We start from the raw sequence: 18,297 nt of genomic DNA on the forward strand, positions 1-18,297 counted from the left end.
GTCTTGAACTTTTTCAGAACAATGTTGTACTTTTTCAAGACAATGTTGTACTTTTTCAAGACAATGTTGTACTTTTTCAAGACAATGTTGTACTTTTTCAAGACAATGTTGTACTTTTTCAAGACAATGTTGTACTTTTTCAAGACAATATTATATTGTTTCAGAACAAAGACGGTTAAGACACAAACGAATGTCCGACGTCCCACCTACTGAACCCGTTCCACAGCCAGAGAACAGCATGCTCCAGCACCACAACAGTCTCCTCAGCAACCTCAGTTCCAACAAGGACCTCCGAATTACTACCAATTTCCACCTCAAGGTTACTACCCACCACAAGGCTTTCCAAACTACCCACCACAAGGCTTTCCAAACTACCCTCCTCAACCCATGCCTTACTTCCCTAACCCTTGGATGTTCATGTCAAACCCTCCACCCCAATTCCAATCTCAATCCCAATCGAAGAGAGACCAAGAGTTCGAAGAAGGTCTGAACCGTTTACGCAAAGAGTATGCCACAGCCCCTATGGAAGATGACAGGCTTTCAGTCTCTTCCCTAAGGTCGACCAATTCGACTCGTACCACAGATTCGGTTCGTGACCGTGAAGACTACCTCAAGCAGTCTGAGAGACTCTTCATCTTACACCATTTACAGTTGGAGCTCTCAAGAACATGCGCAATTACGAAGGTCAGACACCAGCTGGAGACCGCAAAACAGACGTACTCGCAAGAGCAGTCCAACTGGTCAAGACAAAGACCGAGATAGTCGACTTCATTCTTGCAGCTTGCCCATACAAGTAAAAAAATAAACAATTACGAGTTAAACTTTTTACTCTTTCTTTTCTGAGTTGTTTAGAGCTGGTTTCTCTTGTAGAAACCTTTCGTACTCTTCCATGGTCATGTAATTGCGAATTTGGTACGCAATTCCAGGTTCGTTGTTTTTGAACCTTACGTATGTAACGCTTCCATCCTCCTCAGGGAAGTAAGCTGCTAACATCTGACCAAGTTTTCTCGGTGACTCGGAGCTCATAAAAATGTCACTTTTTAAACGTTAAGTTTTTAGTCTTATTTTATTTTACCCTTTGTTTACCCTTTGTTTGTCAAGGTAGTATTGGAGTGCAATTTCTCCAAATTCTCTGTGTCGGAGTTCTTCAGCATTTTCCAAGGTGTACCTGGAGAACTCAAAGAAGTTGTCAAGAACATACTGCCATGCTGCTCTTCGTAGTTCGTCGGTATTTTGGAAGTGTTGCACCTTCGAGTCTTCGGACATGAAAAAATGACACTTTTTCAGCAAAAATAATGTTTAGGTGAAGAGGTGAGATTTCACCTCTTTTTTCACCTGTTTTTTCACCTCATGAATTTTCATGATTTCATCGTAAATGTTTTGTCGAAACTTCATCGTAATGAGCGTAAATGACCCAAAAATATATTTTAGGTGAAGAGGTGAGATTTCACCTCTTTTTTCACCTGTTTTTTCACCCTCTTGAATTTTCCCGAAATAAAAAATAAAGTTGGTTTTTTTAAAAAAATATTTTTTATTTTTATTGTAAGAACATGTTAGCAACAACAGCACCAAACTCGTTAGTCATGAACCCAACTTCAATGTTAGTAGAGATGAAAAGCTTCATTCCTTCTTCATATACTTTCGAAACAAAAATCCAGAAGATAAAGCAAGAACTTTTAACAAGTAATTTAGACTGTAGTGCGAAAGATGAAACAAATGAACAGTATCTTTATGAAATGCAGGATATATTGACCATTTACCTAAACTTCCTGAAATCCAACAACAAAAACTCACTATTCCAGAATTCGATGAAATAGAAGTCGGACTGACTGACTCAGTAGAAATAAAGAAGTTCATACGAAAGGTTAACTATGAGTTTCTTGGATTTCATTGCAACCACAAAGTCATGGACAAAGACTGCGACATGGTATATAAGAACATCTCTGACCTTTACAAATCCGAAGAATTTAAGACCTACGACAACTTTGTTTCATTAGTTGCAAAATGTGTATGGGAAATAAGAGATAAAGATAGTAGGGTAAGTATGGAACGAACAAATAAGACCCGCTATGTTCGAGATGAAGAGAGCAATTGACGCCTTAGTTGTTTTAGCAGGTAAGGTTTCAGAAATATAACGCAAAAATGAACCCACAATGTTCAAAATGTAAAGCAGCAATGAGGAAATATAACTACTCAGTCAAAGAGATAGAATGCGAAACGACTATGCACTTAAAGAGAAGAGAGAAACCAGCAGAAGATAAAATGGACATGTTGACATTTCTGAAAAAAACTATCCAACAGCAGAAGATTTCCTTCTATCTGACGTCAAGAAGAAGTATAAAGAAACTTTCGGCATAGTTAAAACATTCGATGTACTGACAGAAGAAATAGAAGCTACAAAACTGTTTAGGATTTCAAATATACATCGTACAATTCATGTAAAACGCTTATAAAATAACAGGTGAAAAAAGAGGTGAAAAAAGAGGTGAAATCTCACCTCTTCACCTAAAATATATTTTTATTGAATTCAGCAACAAAATTCTGAGTAAAATAATTTTTAGGGCTTGTGTCAAACCGTTGAGTTTTCACAAAATTTAAAAAATAACGTTTACCATGTGAAACGCTTATAAAATAACTGAGGTGAAAAAACAGGTGAAAAAAGAGGTGAAATCTCACCTCTTCACCTAAAATATATTTTTATTGAATTCAGCAACAAAAACAGTGAAATTTCTCTAGACTGACTTCTTTCGGGGTCGCCAAAACTCTTTATTTTTCAAGCTTGACTTTTTACAATTTGAACTTTGTTCGCGTAGATGTGAATTCTGAAAGAAGTATGAGGGTCTTGTATGACTTTGTACTTCTCCCAGAGTTCATGTCTGTCAAACTTACCTGCCATGGACTCTTTCATAAGTTCCATGAAATCGTCTTCGGACAATCCAGGGAAAAGTACAATGTCAGTAAGTATTCTCTTTACATCCTTACTTAAACTCTTGGCTGTCTGTACACAAATGACAACTGAATGTTAAAGTGTCTGAGCTTCTTAAGAATTCGACACATGTCTTGTTCTCTGTTCTTTAACAAAGGATGAGAGGCGAAATCATCTAAGATAAGAAGACATCTATGAGGGTAAGTCTTCCAATCGTAAGATTGCAATTTCTTCGAAATGTATTCTATCTCTTTCTGTTTGTTTCTGAAGTGTTTCTTCTCTAATATTCTCTGCATTTCCTCATTTGGGTCTTTAAACTTCGAATTTATATACTCATTTATAGCATTGTACTTCAAAACTCTTCTTTGGTACTTCTTTATCCAATCTAACAACTCAGAGTCTTTTATACATACTAACTTAGACTTCTTTATAATATCTTTGAACGAATTGACGGTTTGGTCAAATTGACCAGAAGTACTACAAATAACAACTAACTCATAGAATGGGTTCTTCTCATCTAGTTCTTGTTGTTGTGCAGCCATTTTAAGATAAGTGAAAGTCTTACCCGACCCAGGTGGTGCAATTAGACCTGTTATACCATTCTGAGCAAATAAGAACTTGTCATGTATGGGTTTTATCTGAGCATTTTCTAACTTCCTCTTGTTCTTGTTTAAAACATTCTCAAATTTCTTGTCAATGTCAGCAAACTTTTTTTCTAACATATTTTTAGAAAAATTAAAATTTTTATCTTTTTGAAAATGTCTAGCGATTTCGCTATCTATATTCGAGACAAGCTTTTCGACAGCAAAACATCTGTCGACCATAAAATCTTACATAGTGTAAACAAGAAAGGTGAATTTGTTCTAAAGTTCTGTTTCTGGGAATATGACAAGAACCATAAAACATTACAAAGAGCAGTCTTAAAATTTGTCAATGACAGACTTGTTGACAGAGATGACGCCGATTGGAAAGATGAAGTCCAACAAAAGTTCTTAGAATGCAAAGAAGACACATGCGCTGTTCTTGAAGATGAAATAGAAAACAGAATAGAAGAGCTATTAAAGGACAAAGAACTTTTACAAAATATGGTTCGAGAAATTTGACATAACTCCACCAGAGAAGAAGAAGAGAGAGAAAGAAAGAAAAGAAAGTAGAAGAAGAGAAGAAAGAACCTGAACCAGTTCCAGAGAAAAAGAAATTTGACATGTAAAAATAAAATTTTATTTTTAGAACATTTCTGGGTCAATGTCAATGTTCTCTTCCTCTTTAGGAGCAAACACTGGCTTAGACTCTAAAATCTTTTTACCCAATTTACCTTGAACTTCAACTATCTTAGACTCATAATATTCATAGTCGTCTGCTTTCTTTGGTTCATAAGGTATAACAAGTTTGTATGCTTTGCCTTCTTTAAGGTTTGAGAACCTTCTGTCAAAATTTTCTTTGACTGCTAACAAACCTTCTATGTCTAAGTCTTCAAATTTCGCACCATTTTTAGTCACAATAGCAAACTTAACTGGTTCGATGTTCCAAACTTTGTCAAATGTAGACTTTTCAAAATGGTAGAAGTAAACATTCAAATAAGAATGGGTCTAGTTCTTCTTTGACTTCTGTCATGTACTTGTTGACTGAAATATATTTCGTCATCTTTTCTATCGGATAAAAAAATATTTTTTTTAAATTTACTCAGAAAAATTTTTCTTTGTATATACGCCGTTCTGAACATCTAAAAGATTTTGACATTTGCCAAGAATGTTCGTTTAGAAGCTGCCATATAACCATACTCTTGACAATATTGTTTATATGAATCGTACAATGACCTTTCATCTAAACACTCAAAGTTAGTCTCATCTATAAACAGTTCATATACACTCTTGTTTGCTTCTAACAATGTTTGTCTCTCTTCGGTATGTGGAATTTGTCTTGGATTGAACTTAGAAATATCTAATGTCATGAAATATGAGAACAAGTGGTTGTAAAAGTTAGGTGTCAAAGTTTCTGCTAAGTCGTCAAAATATTCTGTATCTTGCATATGAGAATCTGACGTTCTGACAACTACATATCTTCTGTCAGAACTTTCTAACTTCATCGGAACGCATTGTTTGAAACCATAATGAAGTTTGCAACATTTTCACAAACTCTTTGGTCTTTATATTTCTTTCAACAACTCCAACTTTGTCTGTTATAAGACTCTTCAAAGCATCTGAGTTTAAAACTTTTGTTGTATCTATACTTTGAAGTTCGTTACAACTATAAGTTTCATATTCTCTATTGAAGAGTTAAATTTACCGCAGATGTTTTCTAAGTTTGTCATATTCGGGTTCGAATAGCCCTCTAACAGTTTGCATAAGATATCTGTAAAGAAAGTGTTCTTACCTGTTCCTTGTTTTCCAATTATAATGAGAGCAGTTTCATTTTTAGCACTTGGATGTTGTAAGATGTTTGCAAACCAACATAAGATATACTCATAGACTCTTTCGTTTCCATTGCATATAATTTCTTTGACATGGTCTAACCAAGCTTCTATAATATTTTCTTTCCATTCTACTTGTTCGTATTTATATCCAGTGAAGATAGAATAGAAGTTTGGAGAAGGTGTATAGAACTTTATACCACGAACTGAAAAATCTTCTAACTTTGACAATAAGATATCCCAAGCATCTAACATCTTCATGCCAACTTGTACGACTTTTATTTTCTTAAGTTTCTGTCTACATTCTTGTTCTGAAACTATTGTTGCTCTTGGTTTGTTAAAGACAACATCCCATTCTTTCATGACATAACATTCTGGGGCAGAGTCGACATAAATGACTAAACGTTTCAAATTCTCGACTGCTTTGTTATAGTCTCTAAATGGACACATATTTCTGAACGCTTGGAAGTCATAAAAATCTGAAACATCTATTCTGTACATTTTTATAAAAATAAAAAAAATATTTTTTTTATTCTTGACTTTGTTGTTGCATTTGTTCCATTTGTTGCATTTGTTGTTCTTGAGCTATTTGTTGTTGAAGTTGTTCTTGTAATACAATACTTTCACCAGTTGCATCTTCCAATTCGAAACTTTCTGCCGTCATTGACAAATACATAGGACATAAAAGTTTTACAGGAACAAAGTTTGCGTCAACTAAGGTTAAGTTTATGTTTGCTAAAGTGTTTGAGTTCACTAAAGCTGAAAATCTGCATTCGAATGAACAATAGGCAAACCAGCAGAGAAAGTGTTGTTTATACGCATGAGTATCTTTTGGTCATAGTAGTTTCTGTCGACATTCGAATAGCACTTTGAACCTAAGTTTGAAACAATATATAAAATAGGTGTGCTTAAAGTCAATGGAAGAATAGACCTTGTATGACACCTTTTCCTGTTATAGGAAACTGTTGGTAGTAAAAACCAGATATAAGTTTTGTATTATAGCTCATATCGTTTATAGTAAACTCAGTCGGACATCCAAACATAATGAAACCTGCTCTAGTTGCAGCACATGTTACATCCGTCCTTAAAGTATTAAATAAGTCAACAAAACCTGTTGGTGGTATATCTGAGTAAGTATCTTCAAAGAAGTATTTTTTACCATTCACAACAACAAAGTCTTCTGGTGTCAAAAGAGCAAAACAGGCTTTAGTCGTCATTGTGTTTAAGGTTAGTTTACAATATCGTCCTTGAGGACTTTGTAAGTTTGTTGTTATAGAATTATATGACTCAGGGTTTTTAGTCGTAATAGTATAAACCACTATGTCTTCTGCCATTTACTTAGCAAATAAATTTTAATGAAATGTTGTGGTCGTCAAATATTTTTATGACGTCTGGGAAACTATATTTTAAGTTCAACGTTTCACCTCCTTTCATAACGTATATCTTGTCAATGACATTATATGAAACACCACAGCAAGCAATGTCGGGTTCTATTTCTTTGATGTTTATATCGTCTGCCTCTGTCAAAAGTTTCAATAGTTCTTTCAAAACTTCATGAGGTGCGATGACATATGAGTTCACTTTTACAGGGTTGTGTTCGACCAAGTTTAACATTATACCCAAAGCTTGACAAATCTTCTCCTGAGTTTTAAGTTTGTCTTTAAGTTGTTGGTAGTCGTTTCGAATATCTGCAACAGAACTTAAGTCTCTGCTAACTTCAGGGTATGTTGGTTGTTCTTTTACAGGAACTATTGTTATACCATCTTCGTCTTCGTATGGTTTCCCCACTTCAACATCTCTTTCTTTGACATTGACAACAACACTTTGACTGTTTGTTTGAGTTGGTGAATTTAACTTCACATCTGCCACCGCCATTAAACCTTTTGAAACACTTACGCTTCTATTTTTCGGAAATGACATTTTACTTAGAATAAAAAGATGGACGTATTTGAGTATCTCTTCGAATTGAAGCAAAACAAAGTTTACACACACAAACAATACAAATACATTGACAGAATAGTTCTTTACACAAACAATGGAAAATGTTATAGAATAGCAGTCTTTGCTGAACCAAAATATTTTCATAAAGCAAAGAAAGTTGGTATAACTGAAATGGTGAAAGTTCTTGAAGCAGACAAAAATATAACAACAAAACTGACATATTTCTAAAGGTAAGTTTATAATACAATTTTATGTCAAAACTGGCGTACTGTCAATATTTGACGGAGAGAAGTCAGTTCAAGAACAACTTACTGACCTGCTGCCAAAATCTGCTCGATGGAAGCTGTCGTTATGCCAATCTGAGGAGCCCCAGCAGGTTTCATCGAACGAATCTTCAAAAGAGCATCTTCCGTGAAAAGTGCTATTGGTTTTGTAAACTTCTTTGCTTCAATTCATCTGGACCGTCTCTGTCACCAGTATATTGTATTTGAACTGTACCAACAGTTGAAATACCACCCATAAAGTCTTCTGAGTCAGCAAATGGAATGCCAAGCCAAAAGTTTGAACGGTCTCCATTTGTATATTGAGTTTTTTGACCTCCTGTATGAGTCCATACTTTCACATATGGCATAATAGAACTTTGCATTTCAGGGTTAATGGTTGTTGTGAAGTTGTTGTTAAAGTTCATAGCATCTAATGTCAAGTTGTATGACCTCATATCCTCAACTGTAGAATATTCTTCTCTTGGATAATATTTGCCATCTATGTTTATATGATATTTAATACCAGGGTTGTAGAAACAAGAATAGTCATTTATAGTTCGTCTGAACAGTACAAACATAGTATCTGCATGTTTCATTGCAGTTGTTAAAGCAATATCTGTTCTTGCACCTGGGTCAGCACTTTGGTTTCCAACTTCACCTGCAAAGTCTTTGACAGATATTTGGTGTATAGGGAACATAAGTGGAACTGCAATATATTTGGCAGCTAAAGCATTTGAAATATCTGGGTCCAACATATAGACTGCAAGTCTGCTTTCTATTCTCTTGCATTCAAACTTTTCGCATGTGAACTTAACTGGGTCCCAAGCATCTCCAGCAGCATTGAAATAATAGTTTACTTCAGTGTTGAGGTTTGAGAAACCAAAGTCTAAGTCAACTTTGTCTTTGCAAAAGTCGGCGAATGACGTTTTATTTGTTCCCACTACTTCTGTAAGAGTGAATGGGTCTTGTGTTGGTGCAATGACTAAGTTATTTTTGCTTGGAGTAAGTTCGATAGAAATTTTTCCTGCCCAGTTTGGCAAGTATCTTAAAAACCTGAAGATGAGGAAAGATGACAAAGGAACTCTAAGTTTCAGTTTTACTTTGGTTACTGCTGCTGCAGTTTGTCCAGAAAGGTTAACATAAACTCCTGGAACGTTAGGGTCAAGTCTTCTTATTTTCTCAATAGTTGCATACTGGTCTGTTTGTTCTCTAGCTTGTGGTTGTACTGAGTTTCTCAAAGCGAACCATTCATAGTTTGCCCATGTTACTGTTTGAACTAAGTCAGAGTTAGAATATATCTTATATCCCATGAAAACTTCTGGAGCATATTGGTATCCGACATAGAAAATTCCATTGCAACCTTTCTTGTCAGACAACTTGGCAGAAGGTTTTATTTCAATGTCTTGTTCCACGTATAAGAAAGAGTTGTCAATAGAAATTATATGAAACCTGTCGCAAGCAATATCTACTGTTGTTGAAGAACCTTCTCCAAACTCACCTACGTTTCCATAAGAAACAGCAGTTGTATATTCGTAAGTTCCAGGAACTATTTCTGACCTTCTAATGGCATTGTCGCATTCGTTATACCATTCGGAAACATTTCCATTCATAGCATCCAAAACTGTTGGCGTTATATTCTGAGCGGCGTACATTTCATATGAGTAAAAATATAGAATAGTTGGATTTATATGTCATAATAGAACCCACGTGGACCAAGCTTTACTTTCTTCCTGACTGAGTTTTTAACTCTTCTTTTTCCTTCATTGCCCTCTGCTTGAAGTTGTTGCATCTTTGCATTATGTTCATCTAGTATGTTGCAAATTTCCCATGTCCTTTTTGCCTTTTGGCTCTGGTCGCCCATCTCAGGTAACCTATATCCTAGAAAGAGTTTGTCATAGTCTGTATTTGAGTCTTCGCGTATTGTTTGCATGACTCTTTCCTGAGTTTCCGGTTCAAGCTCTTCAAACAGTGCCTGTCCATATGGAATATGCTCGTTTCCAAATATATGTTTTTGTAGCCATTCTGGTTTTCTTTCCATGTTACCAACTATATCTTTTGTGAATGGGAAAGCTTTTACCCAATCTTTCAGTCTTGCGTCGTTTATTTCTGTAGTTGGTTTTATTTTGTCAAGGAACATGTTTTTCAATACTAACATTTCATTTGGTACTGTCCATTTGAGTTTTCTTAAATATTCATCCCTTCTCGTTCATTGTCTGCAAAGTAAGTTTTTATGACATTTTGTAAACTTTCGTTTGCAAGGTCATGTACAATAGGTTCTCTTCCTTCTCTCCCTAACTTTCTTTCTAAACTCTTCACCAAATATACCATCTCTATGGTTCTGTGTAGTTCTTTGAGATAAATGTTCTAGAACGTCAGGTGTTATATTTCCATCAGCCATGTTCATTTCATACTGGTCCAAAATATCTGCATCTTTCATATCTTTCAATGGCATTAAAGCCGCGCTGAAAATACCAGCTATATCTGGTTCACCATTGACTTCCATTGCGTCTACAACTTCTTGGAATTGTGGTTGTAAGTTTATGAACCACCTATCCGGATTAGCTTTATGACCCCATCTCATTGTAGTTCCATCGTCTGCAGAAACAAAAGTAGGTTTGTTTCCATCTTGGTTAGGTTCTGAATGAACTTTAAACAATGTTTCATTTCTATATGTTTTCTTGAAATTTAACCTTTTATTTTCACCGAGTTCATCCGAAGATTGAACGTTAAATGCTCGTAAGTAAAAAGGGTTGTTGTATTTGTGTACATTTTTTTTCAGTTCTTCCATTCTATGCTGAATATTTTCATCTGGTTGGAGTCTTTTGTATGTCGGCAAACATTTTTCGATATTCTTCTACTATGTCAGCCGAATTTTTTTTAGACTCTTGGAAATATCCCATATTCTCCGCATACTCTTGTTGAGGGTCAAGATTTTTCGGCTGTTCCAAATCTTCATCTAGTTCTGTGAAGTTAGTTTCCAAAGGAGCGACTTGTTCGTTTCCTTCAGGCTCTTCTAGCTGTTGTTGCTGAACTATTTCTTCCATGTCTGGTTGTATCTGAACTTCTTCCTGTGGAGTTTCTTGTACCTCATCTGCTGGCATTTCATATATTCCGAGACCGTTTTTAACAATTTCCCTATCTACGTCATCCGCATTCATAAGCTTTTGTTCTTTCGTTCCGTCTCTATTTTTTACGCGTTTCATGACGAAAGTTGAATTGTCATTTAGCTCTGACATCAAATATCTCGGAGTAAATTCATCCATGTCATTTGGATGATATGCTATTAAATCATATCCCTTAGCGAGCTTGTATTTTCCAGGTTTGAGATTATATCCGTTTTGGTGCTGAGCCATAAAGCTAAATAGGTTCGGGTCAGTATTTCCATCCTTGAACTTTCCAATAGCTTCTTTATATCTGTCACTAAAGTCAATAGTATCTGGGAAACCACACTCTTCTTTAAGCATTTTTAAGAATTCTTGGTTTCCTTGTTCTCTACTTCTTTTATGTCCTTGCTCTGTTTGTGGTTGTTGTTGTGCAGGGTTTTGAACTGTTGGTTGCTGTGTGCTGGTTGTTGTGTTGGTTGTTGTGCTGGTGTTGTGCAGGTTTTGAACTGTTGGTTGTTGTGTGTGTTGTGTTGTTGGTGCATGCCTGTGTCTGTGTCCATGTGACGATGTAAATGTTTTAGGTAGTCCTGGTGCAGGTGCTTCTCTTGGAGGGTTTGGTGGTATATAAGTTCCACTAGCTAGTATATAAGTTCCACCAGCTGGTATATAAGTTCCACCAGCTGGCACATATGTTCCATCTGCAGCGTAATGTCCTACCTGACTTTTCGTTTTAAGAAAGCATTTACTAGGTCTGTTTTGGTCTGTTGTAACTCTTTTTCTTGACTTTCACAACAGTTGCTCTAACGGCGTCATAGGCACTTTGAACTGCCTGTCTCGTTGCTGCATCTGTTATTTTCGTCATATTTTGTGCTACTTCTCTTAACTCGTTGTCGAAACCTTCAGACTTCAGTTTCTTTCCAGATGAGAAGTCGTTCACTAGTTTCACCTTACTATGAAGAGCTTCGAAGGCGTTCTTAAAGTCAGCATTCATTAAAGCTTCATTTGAACTGTCTTCATCCGCTTGTATTTTTGTCCTTATTGACCCTATAAGCTGGGCTGCTTTGGCGTTGGCTTGGGCATCTAACCAGTCATTGTTAGCTTTTATATATTCTGCGCTTTTCATTGCCTTTTGCATGGCTGCGTCGTTATTTTTACTTTCTTGTGCTAAGTTTTCATACTGTACGGTTTGGTTTTGCAACTGTAAAAGTTTTTCTGCCTTTACATTTGCTTCAACTTCTTTTTTATACTCATCGCTATCCATATATGTCTTCAGGGCTTTTTGTTTTATCTCTTCATCTTTCAGTACTTTATATTGAGTAGTATGGTTTTTCAAATTTACAACATCTTGTTCCATTTTTGCTACTTCTGCTGCTTTTTCTGACACTTTTTTCGCATATTCCTCTGTACTTAGTTCTTTCAGTTGTTCTTCTTTCTTCTTTTTCTCTACGTTTAACTCATTGAGTTTCTTTGTGTGTCTGTCATATTCTAGTTTCTTTTCGTTTTCACTTATTTGCTTCTGTATGTCTATGTTTGACTTTTTGACATCTGTTATTTGATTTTTGAGTGAACTCAAATTCATTTGACTTTGAGGGTTATAAGCTGTTCCGTCTGCAGCTCCACCATAGCCTGCCATTTTCGCTAAAAGTGCCGCTCTTAAACCTCCACTCTGTGCACCAAAACTCGGTTTAAAAGCATAGGATTGCTTGACATTTGTTGCAACATAGTGGGGTCATTCATCATTTGTTGTTGCAACTGTTGTTGTGGTGTCAGTTTTACTATTGGATGTTTCAATGCTCTCTTCCTCTTACGTATATTCTTACGTAGCTTACGTGGCATTTTAAGTGAAGTTAAAAAGCGGTTTTTGACAGATGTTTATATGACACTTTTTTTCAGCACAAAAAACTACTCGGTCAAAGTGTTGTCAGTTTTGTAAAATAACCGTCCTATCTCATTCTATAAGGGGGAAAGGCTTCTCAAAGTATACTTCCTTGGAACGCCTGTAACTTTTCCTGTAGCGACGATAGACCCTTACTTGTCCGGACAAAGTTATACTATTTTGAGTGCTCTACAAAAAAGTCAACGGCGACGACTCTCAAAAACCGTTGTGTAAAAAGTTTTACCGTTGGACAAAAAAGTATATATAGAAAACAAAAAACGTTTATAGTTCATTCAATATTTGAGATGGAACGGTTTGCCAACGGAACTTTAAATAAAATAAAAAAATAGAGGGGGTTACCGTTGACGAAAACGGTTTATTTTAAACTTTTCTATGAGTAGTCCGAAAAAACAGTTCATTTTTGTCTAATGTACGCGTCTCGAACAGTGAAGCCCAATTCAATAGAATACTATCTCGAAAAACAAGAAGCTGACACTGCTATTCAGTCTTTAATACAGAACCAAGCTCAGGAGAACTCAAAAGACTCCCAATTCAAATCGACATCCAATTCGAAGCAATTAAAACTTGACTCGAATGTTTTAAAACCACAGCCCGCACGAACAAATACAGCTCTAAGAATAGACCAAAGAATACCGAACAAAGAGTTGAGGTCAAGATTGAAATTACAATCGGATGAGTATTTTTCCCTTAACAACCAGGGAAATACTCCATATAACCGTATCTACACAAATACCGTTAAAGAAACAATAATGGCATACACAAAACTCTGTCAATTGGTCCCCAACCAGGACCAATTGACGGACATTATATGTTCCTACCTTCCCATATTTGCTGAGTGTGTGGAAGGTAGGACATTGTTACAAGCTTGCTTACGTATGCCACCAAATCTCCGTCAACAATTTGCTCAAATTGTACATGAATTTAAAGCTTTTAACAACGGATACGATGAAGATGAAGTAGCAGATGAATTTGGGGAAGAAAAAACATTTTTCCCCTCATATAATACGCCTGCAACAGTATTTCCTACTAATGAATTTCACAACTATTGTGTCGTTCATTTAATTGTTGTGGATATGCCCACAGGTGAAGACATTCTCAGTGGTGACTTCATCGAAGTCTGTATCAATACAGAATTGGGAGAAGATGAGTTGCACAAATTCTCCAACGTCGAACATATATTCAAACCAGCACACCAACTCTTTATCGAAACTGAAATAACACTCACACAAAATATGTCCATCTCATTTAAATCCAAATCAGGACGTCCATACAGAATTTGGATGAACTACGTCCTCCTCCACTACGCCGACGATGACGAAGAAGAGGAAGAAGAGGAGGAGGAAGAAGAAGAGTCCTCCGAATTCACACCAGAAGACTAACAATTTTCCGAATAAAAACTTCATTTATACTAAACATCTTCAGGGCTAGAAGGGGCGCAGCCCCTGGAAGCCCCAATACCTTTTTTTTTTTTTTTTTTTTTTTTATAAATTTTTTATATCCTACATCTGAAGAAGAAAAACCTAAAGAACCTGATGTTTTCCCTGAATATTATGAAGAACGGATTAAAGATGATGAATATGATGAAATTGAAAGACTGGAAAAAATAAGAGATGAAATAGATGAAAAAATTAAGGAATTAAGAGAAGTTGAAAAATATAATGAGAATGAAGTAGAGGGTTTAATGAATATCCCAGCTTCAGAATCAGAAGTACAGAAATCTCATGAAGAAAGATATAAAAATTACTTTTTGGAATCTACTAAAAATTTATTAGATGGTGATATTGACGAAACACTTTCAGAAGAAGGCACAAAATTTATTCGTAAACATAAGCTTCAGTTTATTGACGATGAAGAATATCCCTGTATATTACTTTCACCTCCTCTTGATTCTGAAAAATTCAAAAAAGCATTGAAAAATGTAACATATGCAACAAATACGATTAAGAAAGAAGACCATGATATTTACACAAATTATTATTTAAATAAATGCACGGGTGTTGATAAAGTTTTTGATTTATTAGATAAAATATCAAAAGAAACAATTGGTACATATAAAATTTTATGCGATTGTGGTTTCATTATTGAAGATACCAATAATGTTTTATATGAAAGAACAGCACCGAAGGAAGACGAAGTGGAAAGGTCTATACCATTCGTTATTAAGAACATAAAAGATATGAAAACTTATAAACATTATATTTATTCATTTATTTCAGAAAAAATGGAAGCAACCCATAAAACATCATCTCATCATTTTATAGCTATTCATACATTCCTTTTCAAAGTTGTGAAATTAAATAAGACAGGAATTAGATTTAATGTATCAGGGTACGCATTCTTGAGTAAATTAAAATGTATTCATCACGTCGCAGATGATAAAAATTTATGTATTCTTAATTCATTTTATGGACTTTAGCCCTGGACTCTCTGAGTCTCGGACTTTAAAAAAAATAAACTTTATTTTTATTTATTTTTTTAATTTTTATTCTTACATAAATGAACAAAAACGGAACAGCTAAAATGAATGATAATCAAATAAGAGCAGAAGGTAGAAGGTTATTTAAACGCTTCTATAACATTCCTGATGGTGTTAATCCTAAAACTCGTAGAAGTTATTTAAATGAAGCAATAGATGCGTATGAAGGGTTTGACATTTCATCAGAAAGTGAGAGGTTAGCAAGAATGTTAAACGTTAATATTGATTTTTATTATTGTGACCCTCAACCAGAAGACGTAGACATTAACAAGGTAGACTTTCCATTAGTGGAATCAATAATGATAGATCCAGAATTTGAAACAGTAAATATTTTATTAACACAGAGTCCATGTGGAAAACTTCACGCTGACAGAATAACAGACGTTGAAGCACTCACAGGATATAAAGTTTGCCCCTTTTGCAAAGAAGAAGTTTATTCTATCCGTGATGACCAGAAAGGAAAAACCAAAGAAGATTTTTAAAGCATTGTGAGAAATGTAAAGAAAATAATGGAAGATTAATTCAAGACGTTCAATTGCAAAAGACACAGCAACCATATGCACCACATATCACGAAACAGAAGATATATCAATGGCTATTAGCACATATTTGCAGGAATATTATAAACCAACAAGATATTATATTACTTTTGACTTTGAAACATTAGAGACTAAAGAAGAACTTCAACTTTCTGAATGTGCAACTTTGAACGCTTACTTAAAACCATTCATGGTATCATCAACTGTCAAATTAAAGCCGCAAAGCGGCGAGGTCGTAGACCGTGATAAAACATTTACGAGGAATTTTTGCTTAACTTCAAGTGATTCTTTTATTTCTGATTGGATTGAATTTTTATTTTCAACCTGTTCATTAGTTGCTAAATCAAATATTGAACAATATGAAGAATTAATGAAGTTGCAAAACATTAAATGAGAAACAAAAGGAAGCATTTAAAGAACTTCTAGATGAGGAATTCAATAAAGTGAATATCATAGGTTTTAATTCGGGAAAGTTTGATTTAAATTTAATTCTTCGTGATTTAAACACTGCAAAATGGAAAATAAAATCAATGCTGGGTTCATCTTCTCAATTTAAGCAAATCATTGTAAAGAAAACAAACGGTTCCATATGAATTGAGATTTATTGACATCAGAAATTATATAGCGGGTGGGACATTAGACCAATTCACTCAAGATTTCGGAAACAATAAATCACGTGTTAAATCCTTTTTCCCTTATCAATTCATCACATGGGAAAATTACGAAGAAGAATTATATAAAGAGGAACCATTCACGAAAGATTCATTTTATTCAGCATTAACTCAAGAAACTATATCAGATAGTGATTATCAAATATATCTCAATGATGCTAAAAATTTTAAGAATAGATTAGAATATTTTATTCATTATTGCAATAAAGATGTTGAAATTATGATTGACCCAATTGATAAAATTATTGAAGAAACATTTGTTTATAAAATTGACATGCTTCATAATCTTTCTTTATCATCGAATGCATCAATGATTCGTTACGCTTTAGCATATAAAGACTTTAATCCTAACGAAAAATATCCAGAAGAAGAAAATGTGGAATCAAGTTTTGAATTAACGAAAAAGTATTGGAAATATAAAATTGAATCATATAAGAAACAAGATGAAAAAGCAGAAAGAGATACTAAAAATAATGTTTCAATGGATGACTATCAATACTATCACGATTTAATCCTTTCATCTAAATGCAAAATGTGTGGTAAAGCGTTTACATATGCAAATAAACCAACATTGATAGAATCGATAATGAAAAACCACATACCAAAGAAAATTGTCAGTTAATGTGTTGTTATTGCAATGTCGTAAAATCAAATAAAGATGAGATGTTCAACGTTTAAGAATCAATTTAAGAAATTATGCATTAAAAAATAATTTACAATGACTTTAGATTCAGTTGAAGCTTATCACATTCTCCGTAATGGAATTACTGGTGGTCTATCAAATGTTCAACATCGTGTTAATCTTAAAGGAATCACGCACATTAATAAACTTTCATATAATCCAGAAACTAAAACTGTATCAAATGAGGACACCACCAACATTATGACTCATTTTGTTGGAGTTGACTTTAATTCATTATATCCTTCATCATTTTCATCTAATCCTCATGATTTCATTCAATATACTAACCATAAAATGTATATGCCGGGAAGATTGAATGGTGTTATCATTTGTGATACAGCAACAAAGAAAGCAAAAGCACTGGGAATTATTAGAAAGAAAAATACTTTATTCGTGGCTGAAGTAAAGGGTCACATTGATGAAAAATACATTAATGATTACATAAACTTTTTACCGATAATAAGAAACTTAGATATTATCACAGATGAAAAAACAATTGGCAGTTTTATGTATAATTACATGAAATCAAACAATCTACCAGTTGACCAGAAACAGAGAAAATTAACTCAGTTAGCATCAACACACAACCAATATCAACCATTTTCTTCTTATTATCTTTGGTATCTAATAGACAGATTTCATTTTATCATTGATGACATTCAATCAATTTTAACATTTACTAAAAACACTTGTTTTAATGAATTTGCGAACGAATTTATGAACGAAAGACAAAAGGCTGAATTAGAAGGAAATAAAGGAAAAAGTTTATTTTGCAAGATTTCACTTAATGGATCATATGGTTACGATGCAATGAATACACAAAATTACGCAAAGACTAAAATAATGAATGCACAGAAGGCACGCGTTGCATGTATGTCAAATAAGTTTAAAAACATAAGAGAAATAGGTGAAGATACGTATCAAGTGATGCTTAAAGATAGATTTTATAGATGTGATACATGTTTACAAGAGGCATTCTTCACTTTAGATAATGCTAAATACTGGTATTTGGTTTTCATTTATGATTTTATGTATAAATGCTGAATGTTAATCGTTTTCATTTCATTGAAGGTGATACTGATTCATCTTATTGGGCTATTGCTGGCGATCCAAGTCTTCCTAACACTCAGCATTTCAAGCAATTGTAACCGATAAACAATTTTATGATAAAAACATTTACAAATTCGCACCTTTTGATTTCTTCTGTTTTGATGAGAAATTTAAACCTAAATTAAAGAATAAAGCTGAAGAAAAAGCACATGAGAAGAAGTTATTGGGTTTAGCAATTGAGAAACAAGGTGATAACATGGTTGCTTTATGCCCTAAGTGTTATACTTCATTCAACGGTTCAATTGATGGAAGTGATTTTAAAAAGATTGCACAAAAAA

The 18,297-nt window shown here is 34.3% G+C and overlaps 7 protein-coding genes and 5 pseudogenes across 12 annotated transcripts, besides 2 other annotated features; 4 read left to right on the forward strand and 8 right to left on the reverse strand.

Annotated features, from left to right (window-relative positions):
• Window positions 1–14,024: part of a mobile genetic element that runs on past the window's edge.
• TVAGG3_0613820 (uncharacterized protein) lies at window positions 653–797 on the forward strand (the record flags this gene model as incomplete). The annotated part of the gene is made up of 1 exon (XM_051240109.1): window positions 653–797. A coding segment is annotated over one exon (145 nt), but the record flags the coding sequence as incomplete, so codon positions are not given.
• Window positions 826–1,026, reverse strand: TVAGG3_0613830 (uncharacterized protein; the record flags this gene model as incomplete). The annotated part of the gene is made up of 1 exon (XM_051240110.1): window positions 826–1,026. One exon carries the CDS (start codon window positions 1,024–1,026, stop codon window positions 826–828), a length of 201 nt encoding a protein of 66 aa, XP_051086697.1.
• On the forward strand, window positions 1,551–2,071 carry TVAGG3_0613840 (annotated as a pseudogene). The gene has a single exon. A coding segment is annotated over exon 1 (521 nt).
• TVAGG3_0613850 lies at window positions 2,774–3,222 on the reverse strand (annotated as a pseudogene). Its single transcript has one exon. A coding segment is annotated over exon 1 (449 nt).
• TVAGG3_0613860 (uncharacterized protein) lies at window positions 5,594–5,837 on the reverse strand (the record flags this gene model as incomplete). Its single annotated transcript, XM_051240111.1, has 1 exon — window positions 5,594–5,837. A coding segment is annotated over one exon (244 nt), but the record flags the coding sequence as incomplete, so codon positions are not given.
• TVAGG3_0613870 (uncharacterized protein) lies at window positions 5,866–6,012 on the reverse strand (the record flags this gene model as incomplete). Its single annotated transcript, XM_051240112.1, has 1 exon — window positions 5,866–6,012. One exon carries the CDS (start codon window positions 6,010–6,012, stop codon window positions 5,866–5,868), a length of 147 nt encoding a protein of 48 aa, XP_051086699.1.
• On the reverse strand, window positions 6,869–7,211 carry TVAGG3_0613880 (protein of unknown function, DUF4106 family; the record flags this gene model as incomplete). Its single annotated transcript, XM_051240113.1, has 1 exon — window positions 6,869–7,211. A coding segment is annotated over one exon (343 nt), but the record flags the coding sequence as incomplete, so codon positions are not given.
• TVAGG3_0613890 (protein of unknown function, DUF4106 family) lies at window positions 9,225–9,470 on the reverse strand (the record flags this gene model as incomplete). Its single annotated transcript, XM_051240114.1, has 1 exon — window positions 9,225–9,470. One exon carries the CDS (start codon window positions 9,468–9,470, stop codon window positions 9,225–9,227), a length of 246 nt encoding a protein of 81 aa, XP_051086701.1.
• Window positions 10,619–11,779, reverse strand: TVAGG3_0613900 (annotated as a pseudogene). The gene has a single exon. A coding segment is annotated over exon 1 (1,161 nt).
• TVAGG3_0613910 lies at window positions 11,844–12,480 on the reverse strand (annotated as a pseudogene). The gene has a single exon. A coding segment is annotated over exon 1 (637 nt).
• Window positions 13,291–13,920, forward strand: TVAGG3_0613920 (uncharacterized protein; the record flags this gene model as incomplete). The annotated part of the gene is made up of 1 exon (XM_001289208.1): window positions 13,291–13,920. The coding sequence occupies one exon, from the start codon at window positions 13,291–13,293 to the stop codon at window positions 13,918–13,920; it is 630 nt and encodes a 209-aa protein (XP_001289209.1).
• A 57-nt stretch (window positions 14,025–14,081) lies between the features above and the next one.
• Window positions 14,082–18,297: part of a mobile genetic element that runs on past the window's edge.
• TVAGG3_0613940 lies at window positions 15,317–16,879 on the forward strand (annotated as a pseudogene). Its single transcript has one exon. A coding segment is annotated over exon 1 (1,563 nt).

This window comes from Trichomonas vaginalis, chromosome III, assembly GCF_026262505.1.
Source record: "Trichomonas vaginalis G3 chromosome III, whole genome shotgun sequence".
In the NCBI taxonomy this organism is placed as follows: Eukaryota; Parabasalia; order Trichomonadida; family Trichomonadidae; genus Trichomonas; species Trichomonas vaginalis.